Here is a 19,260-nt window from a genome sequence, read left to right as displayed (position 1 = left end):
GTTCACATACACATACCCGGCTATGAGCGAACGGTCGCGAGGGACAAGTGCACCAGAACCGCCGATCACACTCCATCACAACCCGCACCGAATCCACTCAAGGCAAGGTGTCACTTATACTACCGAGCTTACCATCCCATTATTAAATATGTGGTTTGTTCGGAGAAGTGCTCAAGTATCAAAGCGATTACGCATCGGTCCTTAATTAACCTAAGCAAGTCTAACCATTTGAGTTCCACTCCCAACATGGCTCTACCATACTTGCTCAAGTTCGAATCATCATTAATAGTTGCTCATATTTTATTCATCCTTGACTAATCACAGCTCGCGTGTGGTAGTGACCTTGCCACCTCTCGTCTTCTACGGTAGCTAAGCATGGCTAAGAATATAATTTGTGACATCTAACAAGCATGCTCAACTAGGAAATAATGTTCTAAGCAAAGTTGATAATGCATCAATTAAGTTCTAAGCAATCATTGATACATATAGTGACTCATGCACAAACAAGACATATATACTTCATTGATCCAAAATATAGATGAAAAGATGCATAGGTACCTGCCTTGATTCTTAACGGGGTGTCGTCTCCCACGACCTCCGACTCGTGCTCACCCTCCTCTTGCTGCGGCGTCACGGTCTCTATACGAGTGCAATGATGCTTGATAAATAAATATGCCATGAATGATTGCAATGATATGAGAAGGTATGCTTAAACATGGCAAAACTATGATAAAAGCAGCTAGAGATATAGTACATAGGTGGATTATTTATGGGTAAGTGCATGAGTATTAAATGAGTAAAGGCGGACCGTCCGACTTGGAAGAAGCGGACCGTCCACTGGTTAACCACGAACTGTTTTGGCTGAAAATAAGATTTCTGTGTGTTTCTATGTAGTGCTGAAAAATGATCTACGGATCATCCGCCCCTCAGGTGTGGACCGTCCGCCATACAAATTTTTGGGAGGCCGACCGAAAAATATCCAGAAGCTCTGTTGGTCGGGTCGGGTGACTAGTGGATTGTCCGCTTATGATGGGTGGATCTTCCGCACCATGGTCGAGGCTCACTGGCAAGTTTGCCGGCCGGCGATGATTCCGGCCACAGTTTAGGATGGGGTTTGTTCCTAAAGATTCCTAGGCATGCATTAAGGTTTCAAAGCTCTAGGTCATCAATGGTGATTAGGCTCTAGAACGATTTCATGGCTTCCAAATCTAGAACAATGGGGATAGATCGGGGAGGGGATGAGCTCGCCGGCGACAAGTGAAACACCCGTAAGGGCTGCAAGATGATGGAGGAGGCTTGGTGAAGCTCGAGCTCGTCTTTCCTGCTTGAAGCTTGAGGAAGGGGGAGAAGATGGAGGGAGAAGCTTGGGAAAGCTCCTAGCTCCAAGAAAGAAGATGATGTCGAGGTGGTGCAGCTCGTCGGCACCGATCTCCGACGTCCTCTGGTAAAGCTCCGGCGAGGTGGAGGGGCTTCAATGGTGGGGGAGAAGATGAAGCTTCTTCATGGCTTGGGGTTAGAGAGAGAGGCGTTTGAGTGAATGGGGAGGAAGAGAGAGCAGGAGGTGCTCTGGTGGAGATGGAGCTCGGGCTGACGTGTGGGGCCCGTGGGGGTACGTGGCATCAAAGTTCTACACGCTTGACACGCATCAGGATGGCACTAGCGGGCCGTCCGCGTGTGGGGCACGGACTGTCCGGGGTGTTGACGTGGTGAAGAAATTGACTCGATCACGTTGATCTCTGTCAGACGTGCTGATTAACTGAGGACAGTCCGTCCTATAGGGGCGGACCGTCCGCATGTATAATTTTGACAGGACTTAGTCCTATAGTTTTATCATCCCTAAGTATAATCTAATCATGGTTAATGTTTGATAATCATGTTTAACACTTTTATCAGCTTAGGGCTTTTACTGTGGGTCGAGCTTGACAAGATCCGTAGCATAGCCTAGAGTAAATGTGACACGAAGCCCTATATCTTGGGCGGAGAGGTGCCGTCTCTCTCTGACGTTGGCAGGATCTCAAGGATCTATACAAAAATGCTAGTGTACAGAGTCACAGGCTACACAGTCTTCGTCGCCGAGCAACCCGATTACGCTCGCTTGGGAGAGCTTTTACCGACTTTGGCTTTATCTGTTTGTGCAAATCAAAATACTGTAGCGTGAAACTGTTTTGCAAGTCAGGATAAAAATAAACTAGAAGGCAGATGAAGCTACCTTTTTTAGCTTCAACAACTTTGGCTTCACCGGTGAAGTTTTTGGAAGAAGCTCTTCCAAATAGCTCCTAAATATCATCTTATTTATCATATTTTGTTGCTCTATCGCCTCTTAATGAAAAATATGCCCAACCATGGTCGCTAAAAAAGATAATTGGTTGCTCGGATATGTCTATAAAGACACATTTCTAAAAGGCTATTATGCTATTTTCAAAATCTATATCACAGATTGTGAAAAGGCTAGATTGTAGAAGTCGCAGGTCGGAAATCTGGTAGCTGTTTGTTCACGTACGAGGGTATCCTCTTTCTCAACACGTATATATAGGAAAAGGTAGCCAGGCTAGTCGTTTATGCACCTTCTTTTTTTTAAGCAGTACCCTCAGCAAGCCTTCATTTGCGTAGTCCTATGACGGTGTGATCCACGCATGAACATGGAATTTGGTCTAATCACGCTAAAAATAATTCATGACCAGAGTGGTTTTCCCCAATCTACCTATCACCTGGCGCTAACATTGTATCCTTTGGCTCATCGCAGTAAAGCCATCTGTTTTGACCGATTTAATGTAATCTCCACAGGACTTGATGGAACAACCTGGAAAGCAGGGAAGTAGTGTTTCTGTGGATAGCATTGCGTGCTCCTTTGATGATATGTACATGCTTCTCTATGCAACTTTAAACTATAGTATAGGTAGAGGGTCCAGGGGGCACATGCCCCCACCAAGAATCTAGATTCCAGTGGACTCAATCTCTTTTTGTTTTCTTCTACTTCCTCTTTTGTTGGTGTGGGCAGACGAGCAGCACGGGCTAGAAGCCTGGAACAACACGGCGGCATGTGTGGGCGATGGAGGGAAGCTCACTGGTATGCGTTATATTTGTAATAGTATGTTGGCTAAATATTTGTTACCTAGTGTAATAAAAGCTGGTGAAAAATATTAATGGGTAGATTCTTGATTCTGGGGATATAGATTGTGAAATTTTATAGAAGAAAAGGTTGTCTATTTGTTTGAACTATGAATTGTTTTAAGTCCAACCCAAGGATAAAACAGACAAGCCTTAACATCTGAAGAGGAAGAACTATTAGTCTATTATCGGACTTAATTCCATTACACATGAGAGCACCATTAAAAAAATTATAGATAGTGTTTGGATGTTTTTTCCTATATCGTACACCTATAGGGTGAACAATAAATGAGTCCTTGCAAAATTCCATAGATCCAAATTAAAGGTAATCCCATCCCAAGTGTTTTCTATATGTCAGTTGGTGGTAAAGTGGAGACATTTTTACGTGTTCTACAATATCTTCTTTTTGGCCGTGTCTTCTTTTTTTTAACAATAGGTGACGTGTATTTTTGTGGAACCAGAGATATCTTGGTCTATTAAGACGGACCGAGACGAGAGGTGGCTATTAATTACTCCCTCTGTTCTAAATTGTAGATCGTTTTTGCTAAATTTAGATATATAATTTTCATATGCTCCTAAATATAAATATACGTTATGTCTAAATACATAGTAAAAACTATATATCTAGATTTTTTAAAACAATCTAAAAGTTGGAAAAGTTGGAATATAGGGAGTATTAAAAAGTAGACAGTAAGGCTTACGTGGTCTAGTTAGTAAGGAAAAAATCGGGCATGAATTTCTTTCCGCGGGTAAAAAGAATAGGACAGGAATCGGATCCTTGTCAGCAAAAGCGATGGTGCCGATGGCAGCTACGACGAGACACGCAAGCTCATCAAAACCAATGCATCCATGTCATTGTGCACGCACTCAGGTCGGGCAGGCAAGGACAACAAGGTAGGAGGGACAGGAGGTTGCTGTCGCGCCGAGTCACCTCGATCAAGGTAGCACATGGTTCAGGTCGGACCCACCGGCTGCGGCCCATTGTTGATCAGTGCGTCTAACCACGGATGACATCAGCCGGCTCATTGTTCACCAACTAACCACGGATGACGTTTTTTTCTAATAGAATTGGTTGGTCCTCCTAGAATAATAGCGCTCCTTGAAATTCCATCAAACCATCACGATCGGTCTTTATTTCGTATATATTTTCCAACGTTATATCGCAAACTGTGCGAGGACCGCAACCTAGAGCTGCCCCTTGGTACAAAATTCAGTGAAGAATGGGGGGCAGGGAACGAACGGGCCGGAGCAACGAAATTCAGTGAAGAACCAGCAACTTGCTGCAGATTATTTACTATCTCCGGCTCAGTGTTCCGCTCTTAAGAGCAATGTTAATAATACAGCCGGCTGCTAGCTGTAAGCATCTTTGCAGCCTATCTCTCCGCCTATTTATACAATAGTTAGCTCTTCACCATTAATACATGGTCTACTTATCTCTCTCGTAAAATTTCTTACTTCCTGTGTCGAAACCGGCTGCGAGCTTACAGCCCACTTTTCCTCTCCTTTCTCTTCTCCACCTCAGCATTCAGCCTACTTACAGCCTATTATAATACTTGCTCTAATATTGAATCGTGCTAAGCCGATGCATGGTCCGGGTCAGCATTCAATATTCACACCCCCGGCAACTTGCATATCGGTGGAGAGGCGTAATCACTGACAAGAGCAGGTGGTTACGCGGTCTGAACTCTATACGGAAATGCATGCCACTTATGTGCAGTTACGCTGAGCCTCCGCCGCCCTCTTGCCGGATAACGTGAATTTAGTATAACCCACTTGCCGGTTAGGTTCATTCGCGAGCATACTTGAAAAACGCAAATAATTGTCGAATTAATTGCAGCAACGAAACTTCGGTTGCAGATGCGAATTAATAATCGTGCACGTGAGTCCATGTGACACGCCACACAACTTTTTTTTCAAAAAAAAAAAACTTCAATGCATTTGACGAAACCACCTCACTTCCAAAAAAGAAGCTGCACTGGAATTCTGTATTTGGGGTAGCTGGGCTTGCTACGTGATCCGAATCCTACTAATTCTCAGAAGCTGCAAGATGCATGTACCGGCCGGGGGTGATCATCATCGTCGTGATTTGCATCTTGTTATTGGTGGGGTGGAGCAATCGATCACCAATGCAAGCAGGCATTTTTAAAATCTGAATTCTACTTATTTACAGAAAATGACCAGTGGGCAGACTCTCAATTGTATCGGTTGCCGCCGGATTGATCGATGTGAGCTATCACCTGCTCGCCGGCACGGTCCAATCACGACTGATTGTGACATGAATTCTAAGCCTCAACACGATTGATTTAATATCATAAATTTTTGTATTGTTATATAAAATTTGTCAAATTTAAGATAGTTTGACTTAGAAAAAAAAAATAAAATTGTTTGCGAGGACTGAGAGACTATCAAATATCATATAGCTTTTTTTTAATAAAAACAACCCTAGATTGGCAAAAGGCCGTTTTTATCCCCTGTAATCATGAGACGGGCCAAATTTGTTTCCAACAGCCCATTAACCAAAACCACAAGCAGGCCCAGATTATCATCTGCTCGGTGTTGGAGACGATCTCGCGGAGCCAGTGAGGAAAAGTTTGGATCCCGTTGGAGCTTTTCCTGTTGTCAAGGAGGCAGCAACGGATCTGGGGCGTGCACGGAGGCCAGCACATCTCAACTTTGTTCCAATATATGGACAAGTATAATGATTTTTTTTAAAAAAAACTTGCATTGTCCTTTGATAATTCATTAATGCTTTTGGAAATATCTTGAAGCTACAAAAAGTTGCCGGTCCGAGTATCCAGTCACAAATAAATGCATCAAAATGCCCAAAGGAGAGGTACTTTTCAATGTGATGCGGCCGTTGGAAGATCCAGTGGCACTTCAGACACATGCTGAGCAGATGCTCTTCAAAGTTCAAAGGCAGCCAGGCACGGGTGGAGATCTGCCACCGAACACAGCTAACTTCATATATTTTTACTAGAAGCCAAGTGTTTCGGCACCACATGGAATTTGGGGCTCTGTCAAATAATGCCCAAACTAGCTCGTCAAAAACTGCAACACCTTATGATGTCTGAATTCACTGTTCGATAGCCAGGATCAAGCTAAGAAGCCAACTGCAACCAGCGACAATCTTTTAGTCTCTAGAAGGGTTGAGGATGGGGTTTGTTCCTAAAGGTTAATTATCTTTTAGTAAAAAGTACATTTGTTGAAAGAATATATGAGAAAATTACGTTGACAGACCCAAAAATCCATTTAAATGTTTGGTGCACAAGCATCAATTATTTTAATAGTTCAAAGCGGGAAATAGATGAAAATATGAGCCACAGTACTAGCTTCCAATGTATTGCATCTAAAAAAGGAAAAATGCACTAATATTTTACCACATTTTCAGAACTAGAAGAAATAATTATTATGTCCTTATTCCACTGACCAAAAGATAAGATAAATTCAAGACTAAACAAATAATAATTGAAGTATTAGCATTATTTTAAAGCGCAATGTAAACCCAATGAGGTGTACATGCATTATACAACCACACATGCTACCAACAAAAACTATCCTGTTAATAAAAGAGATTGCAAATGTAGATTGCTGGGCAAATCTCCTTTGGCAGAGCAAACCAGATCCAGCAAAGTGAGGTTTAATTACTCTGCCCAAGGAGAAATGGCCCAGTAATCATCGACTCGCATCCATGCACACACAAATGTACCATTGCACTCTTATTTGGCTTACCTGATGACTGCCTTGCTTCATCCTAGGTTCGACCAACCCAGTGTATTTATATGCATTGCACTGTTGCTAGATTTTAGCTCATGGCATGGAAGCTGGCATCAGCATATCCCCTAGATCTTCTCTTCTCTTCCTTTGCTTGACAGGTGCGGTACCGAGAATATTTTCCATATACAAGGAAGCATATTTTCTTGGTGTAGGACCCAAGATTAGATATATTAAAATGTTATGCGGCCTTTCGACACCCGCAGCAGCTCAACTTGCTGGAGGTGCATCCTTTCTACAAAGCTCATGGAATACCTACTGGATTCTTCAACTGAGGCAGCTTTGAACAGCACCAAATGAGAAGATCCATGGGTATGTTCCACAAGAAAGCATAATACCAATGGACCTTCATGGCATAAACAAATAGAACACAATCGGATTGTGTGCCTTCAATGCATGTATAATTAGCGAAGTAGATGTTGAGCTGATAGAAGATGGTGAGTCATTGCTTATATTTTTCCCATTAAGTATGCAATTTCCGAGCTTTTTTTTTTCCAGTAGAATGAGGACTAGTTTGGCGCAACCTCAAGTCCCATTTTTGCAATGGTCACAAAGTCATTTCTGGTTAGCACCCTAGCCACTTCTATTCAAGCTCAAGCAATGTAAATATATATGTCTCAGGCTCTCAGCACACACTCATAGTTGCAAGTTTTGCATCCAACATAATTTGTGAAAGATACAGTACAATGAATTGCTTTCTAGATTTAATTTTTTTTAAAAAAATAAATTTAGTCAATCAATAGCAATCAGCAATGCATTGCTACAATGAGAACTTTAAGTAACTCCAATTGCATTTCAGTAACCAGATGTCCAGATTACAAGAAATGTCATAGAAACCATAATAAGATAATCCGACCAACCTAATAGAGATGGTTACCAGTTTGTATAAAATAACCCAGTAGAGGATTTAGTTTCTGTTTGTAATAGACGAAGATTGGTCTCTAATGCAAAATGTATCATCTGTGGAACATGCTTATTTTGGCATCAAACTTCTTTTCCAACAACAGTGACAGGGAATAAAATGGCAAAATAGACCTATGCCAGCAAGGGGGCCAAGAGAAAAAGGTGCATTCTCTTTCTACCATTTAACTCAAAGGGAGAGTAGGAATTAAAAAGGTAGGGTTAGAGGAATACCTCCTGAAAGCATTGTCCTGATTTGGAAGTATATCCAGCAGCATATCCAGATTTTGCTTGCCCATCTTGGCCCTATATATTGCCATAGAAACATGCGATGCAAGGCAAGAAACAGAGTGAGCACAAAAGAAGAATATGAAGGGCAAGTTACAGCAGAGTAATGGAGTTTCTGGAAAAAATAAGAAACGAGAGATCAAGGATGGCCAGGGAGTGTTCAGGGTGAGAATCACAGTGCGGTTCTCCTCTGGCATGGAGGCCAATGTAGCAGGCATTGGACAATGCGCAGTGCTATCGCCATCCCTGCCAAAGGAGAATTGCCCTGCCATTCGGTATAATCCTGCTTCAGATTCGCTCTTGCATCAGAATGCCATTTGCAAACAATGATGCGGCTGATGCAACCAAGGTATTCCATATGGATCCTATTCAAGCCTTTTTGTAAATGATTGTTGTACAGACAATGCATTTAGTATCGTTTTGTATAGTGCACGCCTAAAAAGCCACAATGGGAGCATTTATTTTCTTACTTGATACTGCGTATTATAAAGCAAATCATGCCAAACAAGTCAAGTATAGAGTTAATGCTCAAAGCCTCAAACATAATTGCTCAAATAGAAGAAATAATGCCTCATTGACTTAATCAGTTCTTTTATACCCTAGCTGTTTGTATCTAGCTTTCTATATTCTGAAGTTATAACCTACGTTCCTCTTTTCACGTCCAGATAATAGAATGCAGGCACTGGTAACCAGACCACTGTTAATCGGTAACAGCTGTGGAAAGCGGCATGCCCAGGGAAGCTAATCCATTTCTTATGGAGACCAACGCACAACAACCTACCCTCTCAGAACAAATCCTGTCAGAAGAGGAATGAAGATTGACCACATACAGTATGCCCGATGTGTCAAAGGCTAAATGAGGATGGTGGTCACCTTTTCTTCAGATGCAAGCCAGTGAAAGAAAGATGGCAAACAGCTCAAATGGATTAGGAGACCAGAATAAAGTTGGGAAAATGTATTAACAGTAGGGAACTCATCTGAGTTTCTTCATCAAGAAAAGGAGCTGCAGTTGAAAGTTGCAATCTCCATGTGGCTTTGGTGGTCAGACAGGGACAAAGCTGAGGAGGGAGATCCTTTTAGATCGACTGAATATTTCAACTTTACAATCTCAAGGCTGTCAGTTGAATACAAGAAAGCACATGAAAAGAAGCTAGTTGAAAAGGGAACGAGCCTGTTACAATGGAAGACACCAGCACAAGAGGTGGTCGAAATTAACACTGATGGCTCTTTTAGGGAGAGAAGCAAAAGTGGTGGATGGGGATTTAGTATCAGGGAGCATGAAGGTCAGGCCCTGGCGGCAGGTGCAGGCCATATCCCTCATGCATCTGATGCTTTACAAACAGGAGCTGAGGCTGTACTCCATGAAATAAACTGTGCCGAGAAAATAGGCATTGCAAGAATTATTGCAGAAACTTATGCCAAGGTGGTGGAACAAGCATTGACGTGCTCTGAATATGACTTGGCTGAAATGGGTACTCTATTCTAGGAAACAAAAACTCAATTGCATTTCAGTTCCAAAATTTACCTCATCATATCCAGTAAGCCAGACACCTGGAGTTGGTAGTATTCGTCATACCTGCAATAGGATAATTAGTTACATAATTTCCAATTCAAGTGTGGAACATAAGAAGTTAACAGTGCTTTCCACACAGCAAATTGAACTAATTGGTTAATCTAAGCTTCAATAATCAACAGTTGCAAACCTTAAAGGCAGCAGCCATTAACTAGTTAAAAAACTTGTTGGTTTTTCTTTCTCAAATCAGATGTACGTTATGCCAGTTGCCAATTATAATTCATCAAGCACCAAACATGCAGTTTTTAGAAATTTAAGTGTAAAGAGGCCCAGCTGTTCAATACATAGAACTTCGCTGGTATGGTACAAACTGGACCATTATGCATTTGAGATGTCCGCCACACACATGTAACCTATGACAGACTTCACATAAATGTCATTATACATGATACACCAAGCGTAGTATGGTTGGACTAACCTACTAAAAAAAAATTAACCAAATCCTGTAGGCAAGATAAAAGAGCTTTTGTTATCCAAACATCATATGTTCTGGTACTAAGGATGTTGTCATCTTCAGGCTCTTCTGTGACAAAGTATGGTAACTCAGCAGCAACCAGTAATAAGAATAGAAAGGCAAAGCTCAAATCAGTAACTTTGCCAGCTTTGCTTAGCCTTGTCCAAGATAGGGAATTGTGATTTTCCTACCAAATTATCCCCTACGTATTCATAAGTGTCCATGTCTGGTATATATTCCTCCTCTTCTTCTTTCTTACCACCGCTAAAGTAAGTGGTAGTGGAATTTATTACATCAGATTCCCTATGTCCAATGTATACAATAGAGGGTATGCTTCCTCTTCATCTGGCTTTGATGCTAAACATTATCAACGGACAAAAGGATATTTTAGAGATCCTATAATCCAAACAAGGCGTAACCGAGCAGCATTTATGAGTGAGGATACTAACCTTGTACCCCATGTGTTGCGAACCAGCCTTCGCCGTCGTCAATCGTCAGTCATCATCGTCGAGAACCACCTCGGTTCCTGCTGCATCATATATATATATACTTCCTGGACCGCGATGGCACGTCTTAAACAAGGTACTGGGAGCAACACAAAATTCTGAATTCTGAAGGCATGAATTCCAATGAGTGACAAGCTTTAAACAGTACCCCTATTTTTCTCAGTTTCCCCCTGTTTATTTTTCAAGTACTAGAGGATTTTCCCCAAACTAGCATGTCTGATCCCATCCACTACATCAGGATTGGGGAAAGAAATCTACAAATTAATTCTACCCACCAATAATTTTGACTCAATTCAGTACTAGCATCATACCATATTACCATTCCGCGTGCCTGGATTGAGCTCGAGTTCGCCCGCAGCTCGCCCCAGCCGGCCGCCGGCCAGATTGAGTTAGATGTCCGATCTTGCTTGAAATCGCTGCAGCAGAGCCCGATCTCATCCGGCGATCGTGCTCTGTTTTTTGGGTGGAGAGAGATTTGAGCGGCGACGCATCGGTTTGTGTGTTTGAGGGCGGCGAGTTCGGTAGGCTAGAGGGATGGGGAGGCTGCGACCGGAGAAGACGAGAGCCCACAGAGCATGCTGAGAGTGGGCACGCCGCATGCGGCCCATTATTCCTTTGTGGCCCAGTGACGGGAAGAGCTGGTTTGGCCTCTTTTTTAATTTCCTTTTCTTCTCCATTCTGTTTTCCCAAGTATTTCATGATAATTTAAAAATAATATTCCCTGTTATTGTTCTTTGAGTATGTTCATTGTACCATCTGTTTACCTGTGATACTATATTCTTATCTACTATATGTTCTGTATGTAACTCTTCTCTGTGTGTTGGGAGATGATTTTGTTGAGCAACTGAAAAGAAGTTTTAGGGTCCCGTTTGGAGTAAGGAGATCTTGGTTAAAACTTTTCCTATGCAAATTCCAGCAAAATCAACGCGTCCCAACCCAGCTAACACCTAACGCTCAAGTAATTCGCGCCATTAGACTGATGAGCGGATATCCAACTGGACATTCTTCTTCGTCCCTGTCAAGGAAGCAGCAGCAACAGATCTGCGGCGTGCATGGAGTAATGGAGGCCAAGCAAACAAAGGGCGCGAAAAGCAAATACACAAAGCAAATCTACTTTCATCCAATCGACCAAATTTCTCATTCAAAAGCGCAATTTGGAAGGGGCAATTCAGGTATAGTAAAAAAAAATTAAAAAAAACTTGCATTGTCCTTTGATAATTAACTAACGTTTTTGGAAATATCTTGAAGCTGACAAGAGTTGCCGGTCCTAGTATCCAGTCATAAACAGATGCTTCAAAGTGGCCAAAGGAGCCGTACTTTTTCAAGATTGAGATCTTATATTCTGTCCGGCATGTATGTGAGTCTCACGTGTGACGCGGCCGTTAGAAGATCCGGTGGCTCTTCAGCCTTCAAGAACTTCAGGCACATGCTGATCAGATGCTCTTCAAAGGCAGCTCCCTAGGAGGTAGGCACGGGTGAAGATCTGATCTGCCATCCGACGCACTTGATTTCATATTGACCAATCGCATGTCTTTCTCCTATGCACTGTTGACTAGAAGCTAAGTGTTTCGGCCCCATATGGAACCTAGTGCCTTCAGATTTGAAGACTACTGATCTGGGGCTATGTCAAATATTCCTCAAATTAGCTCGCCAAAAGCTGCAGCAGCTTAGATGTCTGAATTGACCGTTTGATAACCAGGATCAGGAAGCCAACTGCAACCAGCAACAATCTTTAGTCTGCTTTAGCTCCACCCCATATCTGTTTTAGCAAAAGAAGTTATAAGGTTATTTACCATTGCAAAAGAAACTTCCATTTTGTGGCTTCTATGGAACCTGAAAGTGTGTATAAAATAGATGAGTTACTTATGTGATGACTTACTCCCTCCGTCCCCGTCCTGCAAAGACCGTTCGTTTACCTTTCAAATTTTATCCCATAAAGAGTGTTCTTTTATACTGTAGTAAAGTCCATCTAATTAAAGCAATATCAAATACCAAGAAATAATTGCATAGAGAAGGGTATGGAGCCAATCAAATGCTTAAGTAAATGTTACTTTTCATGTTCCAATGCATTTGTATCTAGAGAACGAAATAAACAATACGATTTTTAATCACAACTGCTATAGTTAATTAGAAATAATATGATCATTTTCTACTTACTGATAATGAAATTTTGTAAACGAACAGTTTCTATGAGATGAAGAATTTATAAGAGAAATTATCAGGTCAGAACCTATAAGTGTCTGCGTGTTTGGTTCTACGCCATAACACGCCACGCCTTGGATGTCGCGCCACCACAACCACCAGGCCACTAGCTTGTGGCGGGGAGCCAAGCAGGCCATGTATGCTCTGAAATTGGAGTACAAATGCATTTTTTTTTGTGTGTGTCTAAGTGTATGCATGACCATGTATAAAATGGTCCTCTTAATGAAAAATGCACGTTCTCCACAAAATTTATAAAATGGCAGCATTGAAGGAGAACTATGCTGAATACTGTAGCGAGCCATCAAGGAACAATCTCCTTAGGGCTATAGTCTTGAAGGTGTTATGTTATAATGTTAGCCAGTATTTGAAACTACAAACTTTACATGAAAAGCAAATCCAATGTATAATTAATTGCTGCAAGTTTCCTAGGGATTTCTTTAAATTTTTTTCTAGTTTATTCAATATTCTCTAGCATTAATACTTCTCAAAAGTCAAAAGTCTTCAGCTAAAATTAAGCGAACTATGATGTCAAATATATATTAGTCAAATAACCATTCTCTTTTAGTAAAAAGAATACCGTTATTGAATTGCGGCAACCATTTATCTGAAAGTATATATTGAAAAATGGCGTTGATAATCTAACAAATTTGATGACATGTGTACTGCAGTAGCATCAGTCAGTCCAAAGCGGGAAGTAAATGAAAATATGAGTCACGATACTAGATTCTAATGTATTGCATTTAAGAGGGGGGGAGGGGGGGCACTTTTTTGAAACTAGAAGAAATATTAATCATATCCTTATATTCACTCACAAAAAATAAGAGATAAATTCAAGACTAAACGGAATAAAATTGAAGTATTAGCGTCATTTTAAAGCATGAGTGTGCAAACCCAAACAGGTGAACGTGCATTATATATGCACACATAAGTAATACATTCTACCAACATTAACCATCCTGTTACTAAAGAGATTGCAAATGTGGATCGCTGGACAAATCTCCTTTGGCAGAAAAAACCAGATCCAGCAAAGTGAGAGGTTTAATCACTCTGCCCAAGGAAAAATGGCCCAGTAATCATTGACTTGCATCCATGCACACACCAATGTACTATTGCACTCTTCTTATTTGGCTTACCTGATGACTGGCTGCTGCATCCTAGGTTCGACCAACTCTGTATTTATATGCATTGTACCGTTGCTAGAGTAGCTTATGGCATGGAAGCTGGCATCAGCATATCCACTTGATCTTCTCTTCTCTTTGCTTGACAGGTATGGTACCAAGCATATTTCCAGATAGGCGCCTTCCAGATACAAAGAAGCATATTTTCCAAGCACCACTGGCATCTTCATCATGTTGAAAGTTTTCACTTTTGCAATAGTAAACATAACGACTGACTTGCAACTAATGTAATGTCCACCAGTTTGTAGTACTTGCCATCTTCAGACTCTCGGTGTGTTCAAAGGGTGGATCCATTGCTCTTCTCCTTATGTACTTCAGAAAATTTACTGTCTTCCACTCTGCAAAAAGTGTGATGCTATTGTGCCATTTTCTTGTCTACCTTGCTGATTTTCACTTGCCACTTAGCAAAATTTCAATCTATTCTCCTCACCATGGGATCACCTCGCAATTCATTCTCCGACGATGTTATAATTCAGGCTCACACTAGTTGGTCCGACACGTTGATAATTCAGGCTCACACTAGTTGGTCCGACACGTTCATCCGAGACCTAATACTTGCGACATGGACATGGCACAACGATGTTTTGATGATTCCTGCTATGTGTCATTTTCTTGTTGCTTCCTACAATTTTAGCTAGTTAAAACAAAATTGTATTATAACTTGTCAATGGTAGTTCTTGTGGGGGGAACTGAAAAAAAAAGTAGTCAATGATGACTGTTGATTAGAACTTTTAATGATCAAGAAAAAGAATCAGCAGAAACAGGTGGCATATTTATGAATCAAAGTTTCCAAAAAAGATAAATATCCAGGAATAGTATGTAAACAATCATCTGGGTGTAGGACCCAAGATTAGATATATTGAAATGTTATGCAGCCTTTCGACGCCCGCAGCAGTTCAACTTGCAGAATGTGCATCCTTTCTACAAAGCTCATGGAATCAGATACCTACTGGATTTTTCAACTGAGGCAGCTTTGAACAGCACCAATGAGAAGATCCATGGGGATGTTCCGCGACAAAGCATAATATCAACGGACCTTCATGGCATAAACAAATATGATACAATCTGATTGTGTGCATTCAATGCATGTATAGGTAATTAGGGAAGTAGGTGTTTGAATTGATAGAAGAAGATGCTGAATTAGGGACCTTCATGTTGGAATTGACAGAATGAGGACTAGTTCTTTGGCACAAGATCAAGTCTCATTTTTGCAATGGTAACAAAGTCATTTCTGGTTAGCACCATAGTCACTTCTATTCAAGCTCAAGCAATGTAAATATGTTTCAGCACACACACTCATAGTCGCAAATTTGCATCCAATAGAATTTAAGAAAAATACAGTACAATGAATTACTTTATAGATTTTTAATTTTTCAACCATAAATAGGTATAGGAAGTCAATAGCAATCAGCAAAGCATTGCTGCAATGAGAACTCTACGTAACTCCAATTGTATTGATGTATTCCAGTAACCAGATTAAAAGAAATGACCTAAAGAAGGAAATAAGGTAACTTGAGCAACCTAATAGAGATGGTAACCACTTCCTAGAAAATAACCTGGTAGAAGATTTAGTTTCTGTTAGTAATAGACGAGGTTGGTCTCTAATGCAAAATGTATCATTGATGGAACGTGCTTATTCTAGCATCAAACTTCTTTTCCAATAATAGTGACAGGGAATAAAATTGCAAGAGAGACCTATGCCTTTTAGGTGAGTTGGCAAGAGGCCAATAGACCAAGGGCCATTCTCTTTCTACCGTTTAACTCAATAAAGAGTAGAAATGAAAAAGGTAGGGGTAGAGGAATACCTCCTGAAAGCATTGTCCTGATTTGGAAGTATATCCAGCAGCATATCCAGATTTTGCTTGCCCATCTTGGTCTTATATATTTGCCATGGCAACATACGGTGCAAGGCAAGAAACAGAGTGAGCACAAAAGAAGAATATGAAGGCCTAGTTACAGCAGAGTGATGGACTTTCTTGTAAAATAAGAAATGAGAGAGATCAAGGATGAATAGGGAGCATTTCAGGGTGAGAATCACAGTGTGGTTCTCCTCTGGCATGGAGGCTAATGTAGCAAGCATTGGAGAATGAGCAGTGCTATTGCCATCCCTGCCAAAGGAGAATTGCCCTGCCATTCGGTATATACCCCTGCTTCAGTTTCGCTCTCCCATCAGAATGCTATTTGAAAACCAATGGTGGAAATGGATGATGCAACAAAGGTATTCCATATGGATCCTATTCAAGCTTCTTCGTAAATGATTATTGCAAAGAAAATGCTTTAAGAGTATCATTTTGTATAGTGCACACCTCAAAAGTCACAATGAGAGCATCATCTCTTACTTGACACTTTATATTAAAAAGCACATCATGTCTAACAAGCCAAGGATAAAGTTAGAGCTAAAAATTGCTCAAATAGGACAAATAAATGTCTCAGTGACTTGAAGCAGATTTTTTTTATACCCGAGCTGTTTGTTCATCTAGCTATCCATCTTCTGAATAAATGAAGGTATAAACTACTTTTCTCTTTTTTGCATTAGCATTCTTATGTCATAGGGCCAGGTTATCAAGGTGCAGAAGAGTACTCCCTCCATTTTTAAATATATCACGTCTAGGACAAGCTAATTAGTACACTTTTGAAACAATTGGTGACTATCTTTCAGTCAACAGTTGCAAAGGAGGAATTATTACACAGTAGTGACGAGTTCTTTTGGTCCTAGGTAACGCCAGGTAAGAAAACCACCTTTATAATAGGTGCCAGCTAAGAAGAGGAGGTGAAGATAAACAAACACATTCTAGGTATTTACCTAGGTTAAACAGACACATTGCAGGTATTTTGGTCCCATGTATTTACCTATGATGAAACCCTATCATATTAGAGAGCTTAAGGACCCATAACATAAAGGGTTAATTACACTGATTATTACAGCCTTCCAGGTAAGATTTGATGAATAAAAATTGTGAAGCCATATATCATTGTGTTTCCCTGATCATACCATCTAAAGATTCACATAATTTGAAATATCCAACTTCAAGCCACAGAACGATGAACATCTAAACAGCATTGCTTAAAAAGAACAGCATAACAATTGACTGTGCATTCTATAGCACGGAATACTATTCGACATTTTGCTAACTGTTTGACCTTTGACTAACTATGCTAGCTATGGGCAACATAATAAACAACCACTTTTCACATGGTAATCATGCAAATAGATATGCAAATGCAATCAGGTTTATAATCAAAGCAAACAATTGAGCAGCCAAACTCCAAACTCTAAAGGATAACAATTAACAATATTCATGAATTCCGCTTTTGCAAAAACCGCCCATCGTTTGTTTGGAGAAAACACCATTAGATTTGTAAGCATAGTTGAGCAGTCTTCCACTTGTTACTCATTTGTTTTCTTGAAAATAACTCCTCTAAATCTCCGCATCTCAACATACGAATAATTGTGATGAGATTTAAGTATTTAACCAACTGGATTGCAATCATTCTGTTAATATATGATGGTTCTCTCTGCTAATGGATAATATACACATAAAGCAGTTATAGTTGGCCTATGTTGATTGCTGACCATTAAGACCATCATGGAACAGCAGGTACAGTTAAACTGCACCTGCTCCTACATGAAACTGGGAAGGACAAAAGGCAGAAAGCTTAGAGAAAAGAAAATGGCTTTCCAGGAACGGTAATTTTCTTCTTTTCTCTCGAACATGCAGAAAAATGTGTATCCTCACTCTCCAGGGGTCAGTAAAATTCTCTTAGCCCAAATGGAAGCTTGCTTTGGTGGTAACAACCTAATGGAAGAGTAAGTCATTTGTCTGCTGAGCTGTGGCCTCTTCACGTTTAATATTTTGAGGAAAGATATGCTTGAAAAAGTTATTACTTCATCAACTATGTGATCAGTACATAACCTCATTTGTGTGAAACAAAGGACCGCGCTGTGTATTTAGGTTAAGGAACAAATCCGTGGATCAGGGGCTGGAGTTGGACACCTTAGTGACTTCAATGGAAGCAAATGACAGGCACAGGCTTTGGTGATCCCATTACCTCCTCCTCAAATCAGTGTAACCGGGGATAAACTACCCGGCAGAGTTAGCAACTTAGTAGTGTTCATTAATTTCTTACCAGAATCATATAGCCTAAACACAAGGCACAAAGATACCCAGGATACAGAAGACGTAAACATCTACAGCTAAAGTGAAATGTACATGCATGTAACCAAGTGTTGGTCGAGAATTGGCAGCCATTACCGTTATTTTCTCAATATCAACAAACATAAAGTTCATGAAAGCTAGGACTGCTACTACTAGCATATTTGCCATCAGCGTCAAATCTATGGTACTGTGTATGCATCTGGTTAACTCAACAGCAGAAGACTGAAACACGTGAAAATTACAAGAATTCATCTGTGGTCCACAGATTTGACATCGGATTTCATCTGACTGGTTTTGCAAACATAATAAATCTCTTGAATGGAAGGATTCTCACCAGAAAATAGATAGGTGCAATCCTCCTGTAGTCCTAGGTTGCATACCGCCATGAAATTTTCTTGTGCAGCGTTGCGACAGCAGATGGATCGAACGAGATACCGAGTGGGGGTTGCATCTGCAATCAGATCAAACAAGCAGACACACGTTGCTGTGGCCTGTTGGGTGGGGAGAGAACCTACCATTTCTTCCCGACTTCCCCAACCACCGCCGGAGCGCGACAGAGAAAGGCAGGCGGGCGACTCTGGAGAGGGGAAAAGGGGTTAGCCGCCAGAGCGCTGGTTGAGAGAATCGCCGGAGGAGCCCTGCGGCGCCATCGCCGGGAAAGGCGCCGGCCGCCGGCGCTACCGTGGCAGTCAATTTTCGTTCTGGTTATTACGGCATATAAGTGTCCGTTAGCTGACATAAGGGTCCACCTGTCAGCTGCTGCTAAATTAAAATTGGGCAACAAAAAAAAACGTCGAACTCTTTGTTTTCCCTACACAAGGATGGCACACACGTATATACCACATACCACCATACACGCACACAACACATACAAGCAAAAAAAAAATGCATTAACACACTCAAACAAAGCCCGTACTGCCTTTTTATCATGATTTGAATCCTGGTATATGAAGTATCACGCCTCTATTAACACATCAAGGTGTGGTTCCCAAAGTGTACAATTTTGTAATCAGAAAGTAAATCAGTGCAGTACATAACAATTTTACAACCCAGTTAGTAATATTTTGTTAAATTTTCACTAAATCATATAACCTTTGTGTTGCGGAATCAAGTAAATCCCCAG

The 19,260-nt window shown here is 40.9% G+C and overlaps 1 protein-coding gene and 1 long non-coding RNA gene across 24 annotated transcripts; both read right to left on the bottom strand.

The window, feature by feature from the left end:
* Window positions 1-5,818: 5,818 nt before the first annotated feature.
* Window positions 5,819-11,200, bottom strand: LOC112890698. Of its 5 annotated transcripts, XR_003228324.1 has the most exons (7): window positions 10,544-10,905; window positions 10,059-10,451; window positions 9,593-9,643; window positions 8,849-9,438; window positions 8,014-8,085; window positions 6,838-7,225; window positions 5,819-6,273 (listed from the first exon to the last, which is right to left on the bottom strand). It is a non-coding gene; the product is annotated as an uncharacterized LOC112890698 (long non-coding RNA). The 5 variants fall into 5 exon arrangements; XR_003228325.1 differs by lacking the exons at window positions 8,849-9,438; window positions 10,059-10,451 and adding an exon at window positions 10,912-11,200 and having other exon boundaries at window positions 6,838-8,085; window positions 10,544-10,705; XR_003228321.1 differs by having other exon boundaries at window positions 5,819-6,218; window positions 6,838-9,438.
* Window positions 11,201-11,714: 514 nt separating this feature from the next.
* Window positions 11,715-18,898, bottom strand: LOC112889756. Of its 19 annotated transcripts, none has more exons than XR_003228185.1 (5): window positions 15,786-18,464; window positions 13,936-15,016; window positions 12,831-12,946; window positions 12,394-12,495; window positions 11,715-12,313 (listed from the first exon to the last, which is right to left on the bottom strand). XR_003228185.1 is itself a non-coding variant. In XM_025956528.1 (5 exons), the coding sequence occupies exons 1-5, from the start codon at window positions 18,513-18,515 to the stop codon at window positions 12,268-12,270; spliced, it is 318 nt and encodes a 105-aa protein (XP_025812313.1). In that variant the 5' UTR covers window positions 18,516-18,896; the 3' UTR covers window positions 11,715-12,267. The 19 variants fall into 19 exon arrangements, 2 of the variants coding, with proteins under 2 accessions (XP_025812313.1, XP_025812312.1); XM_025956528.1 differs by lacking the exon at window positions 13,936-15,016 and adding an exon at window positions 18,472-18,896 and having other exon boundaries at window positions 12,394-12,433; window positions 15,786-15,857; XR_003228195.1 differs by lacking the exon at window positions 13,936-15,016 and adding an exon at window positions 18,472-18,898 and having other exon boundaries at window positions 12,394-12,946; window positions 15,786-15,856.
* Between the last annotated feature and the right edge of the window lie 362 nt (window positions 18,899-19,260).

The sequence above is a fragment of the Panicum hallii genome, chromosome 4 (genome assembly GCF_002211085.1).
Source record: "Panicum hallii strain FIL2 chromosome 4, PHallii_v3.1, whole genome shotgun sequence".
Taxonomy (NCBI): Eukaryota; Viridiplantae; Streptophyta; class Magnoliopsida; order Poales; family Poaceae; genus Panicum; species Panicum hallii.
This window is presented reverse-complemented; position numbering and strand designations above follow the sequence as displayed.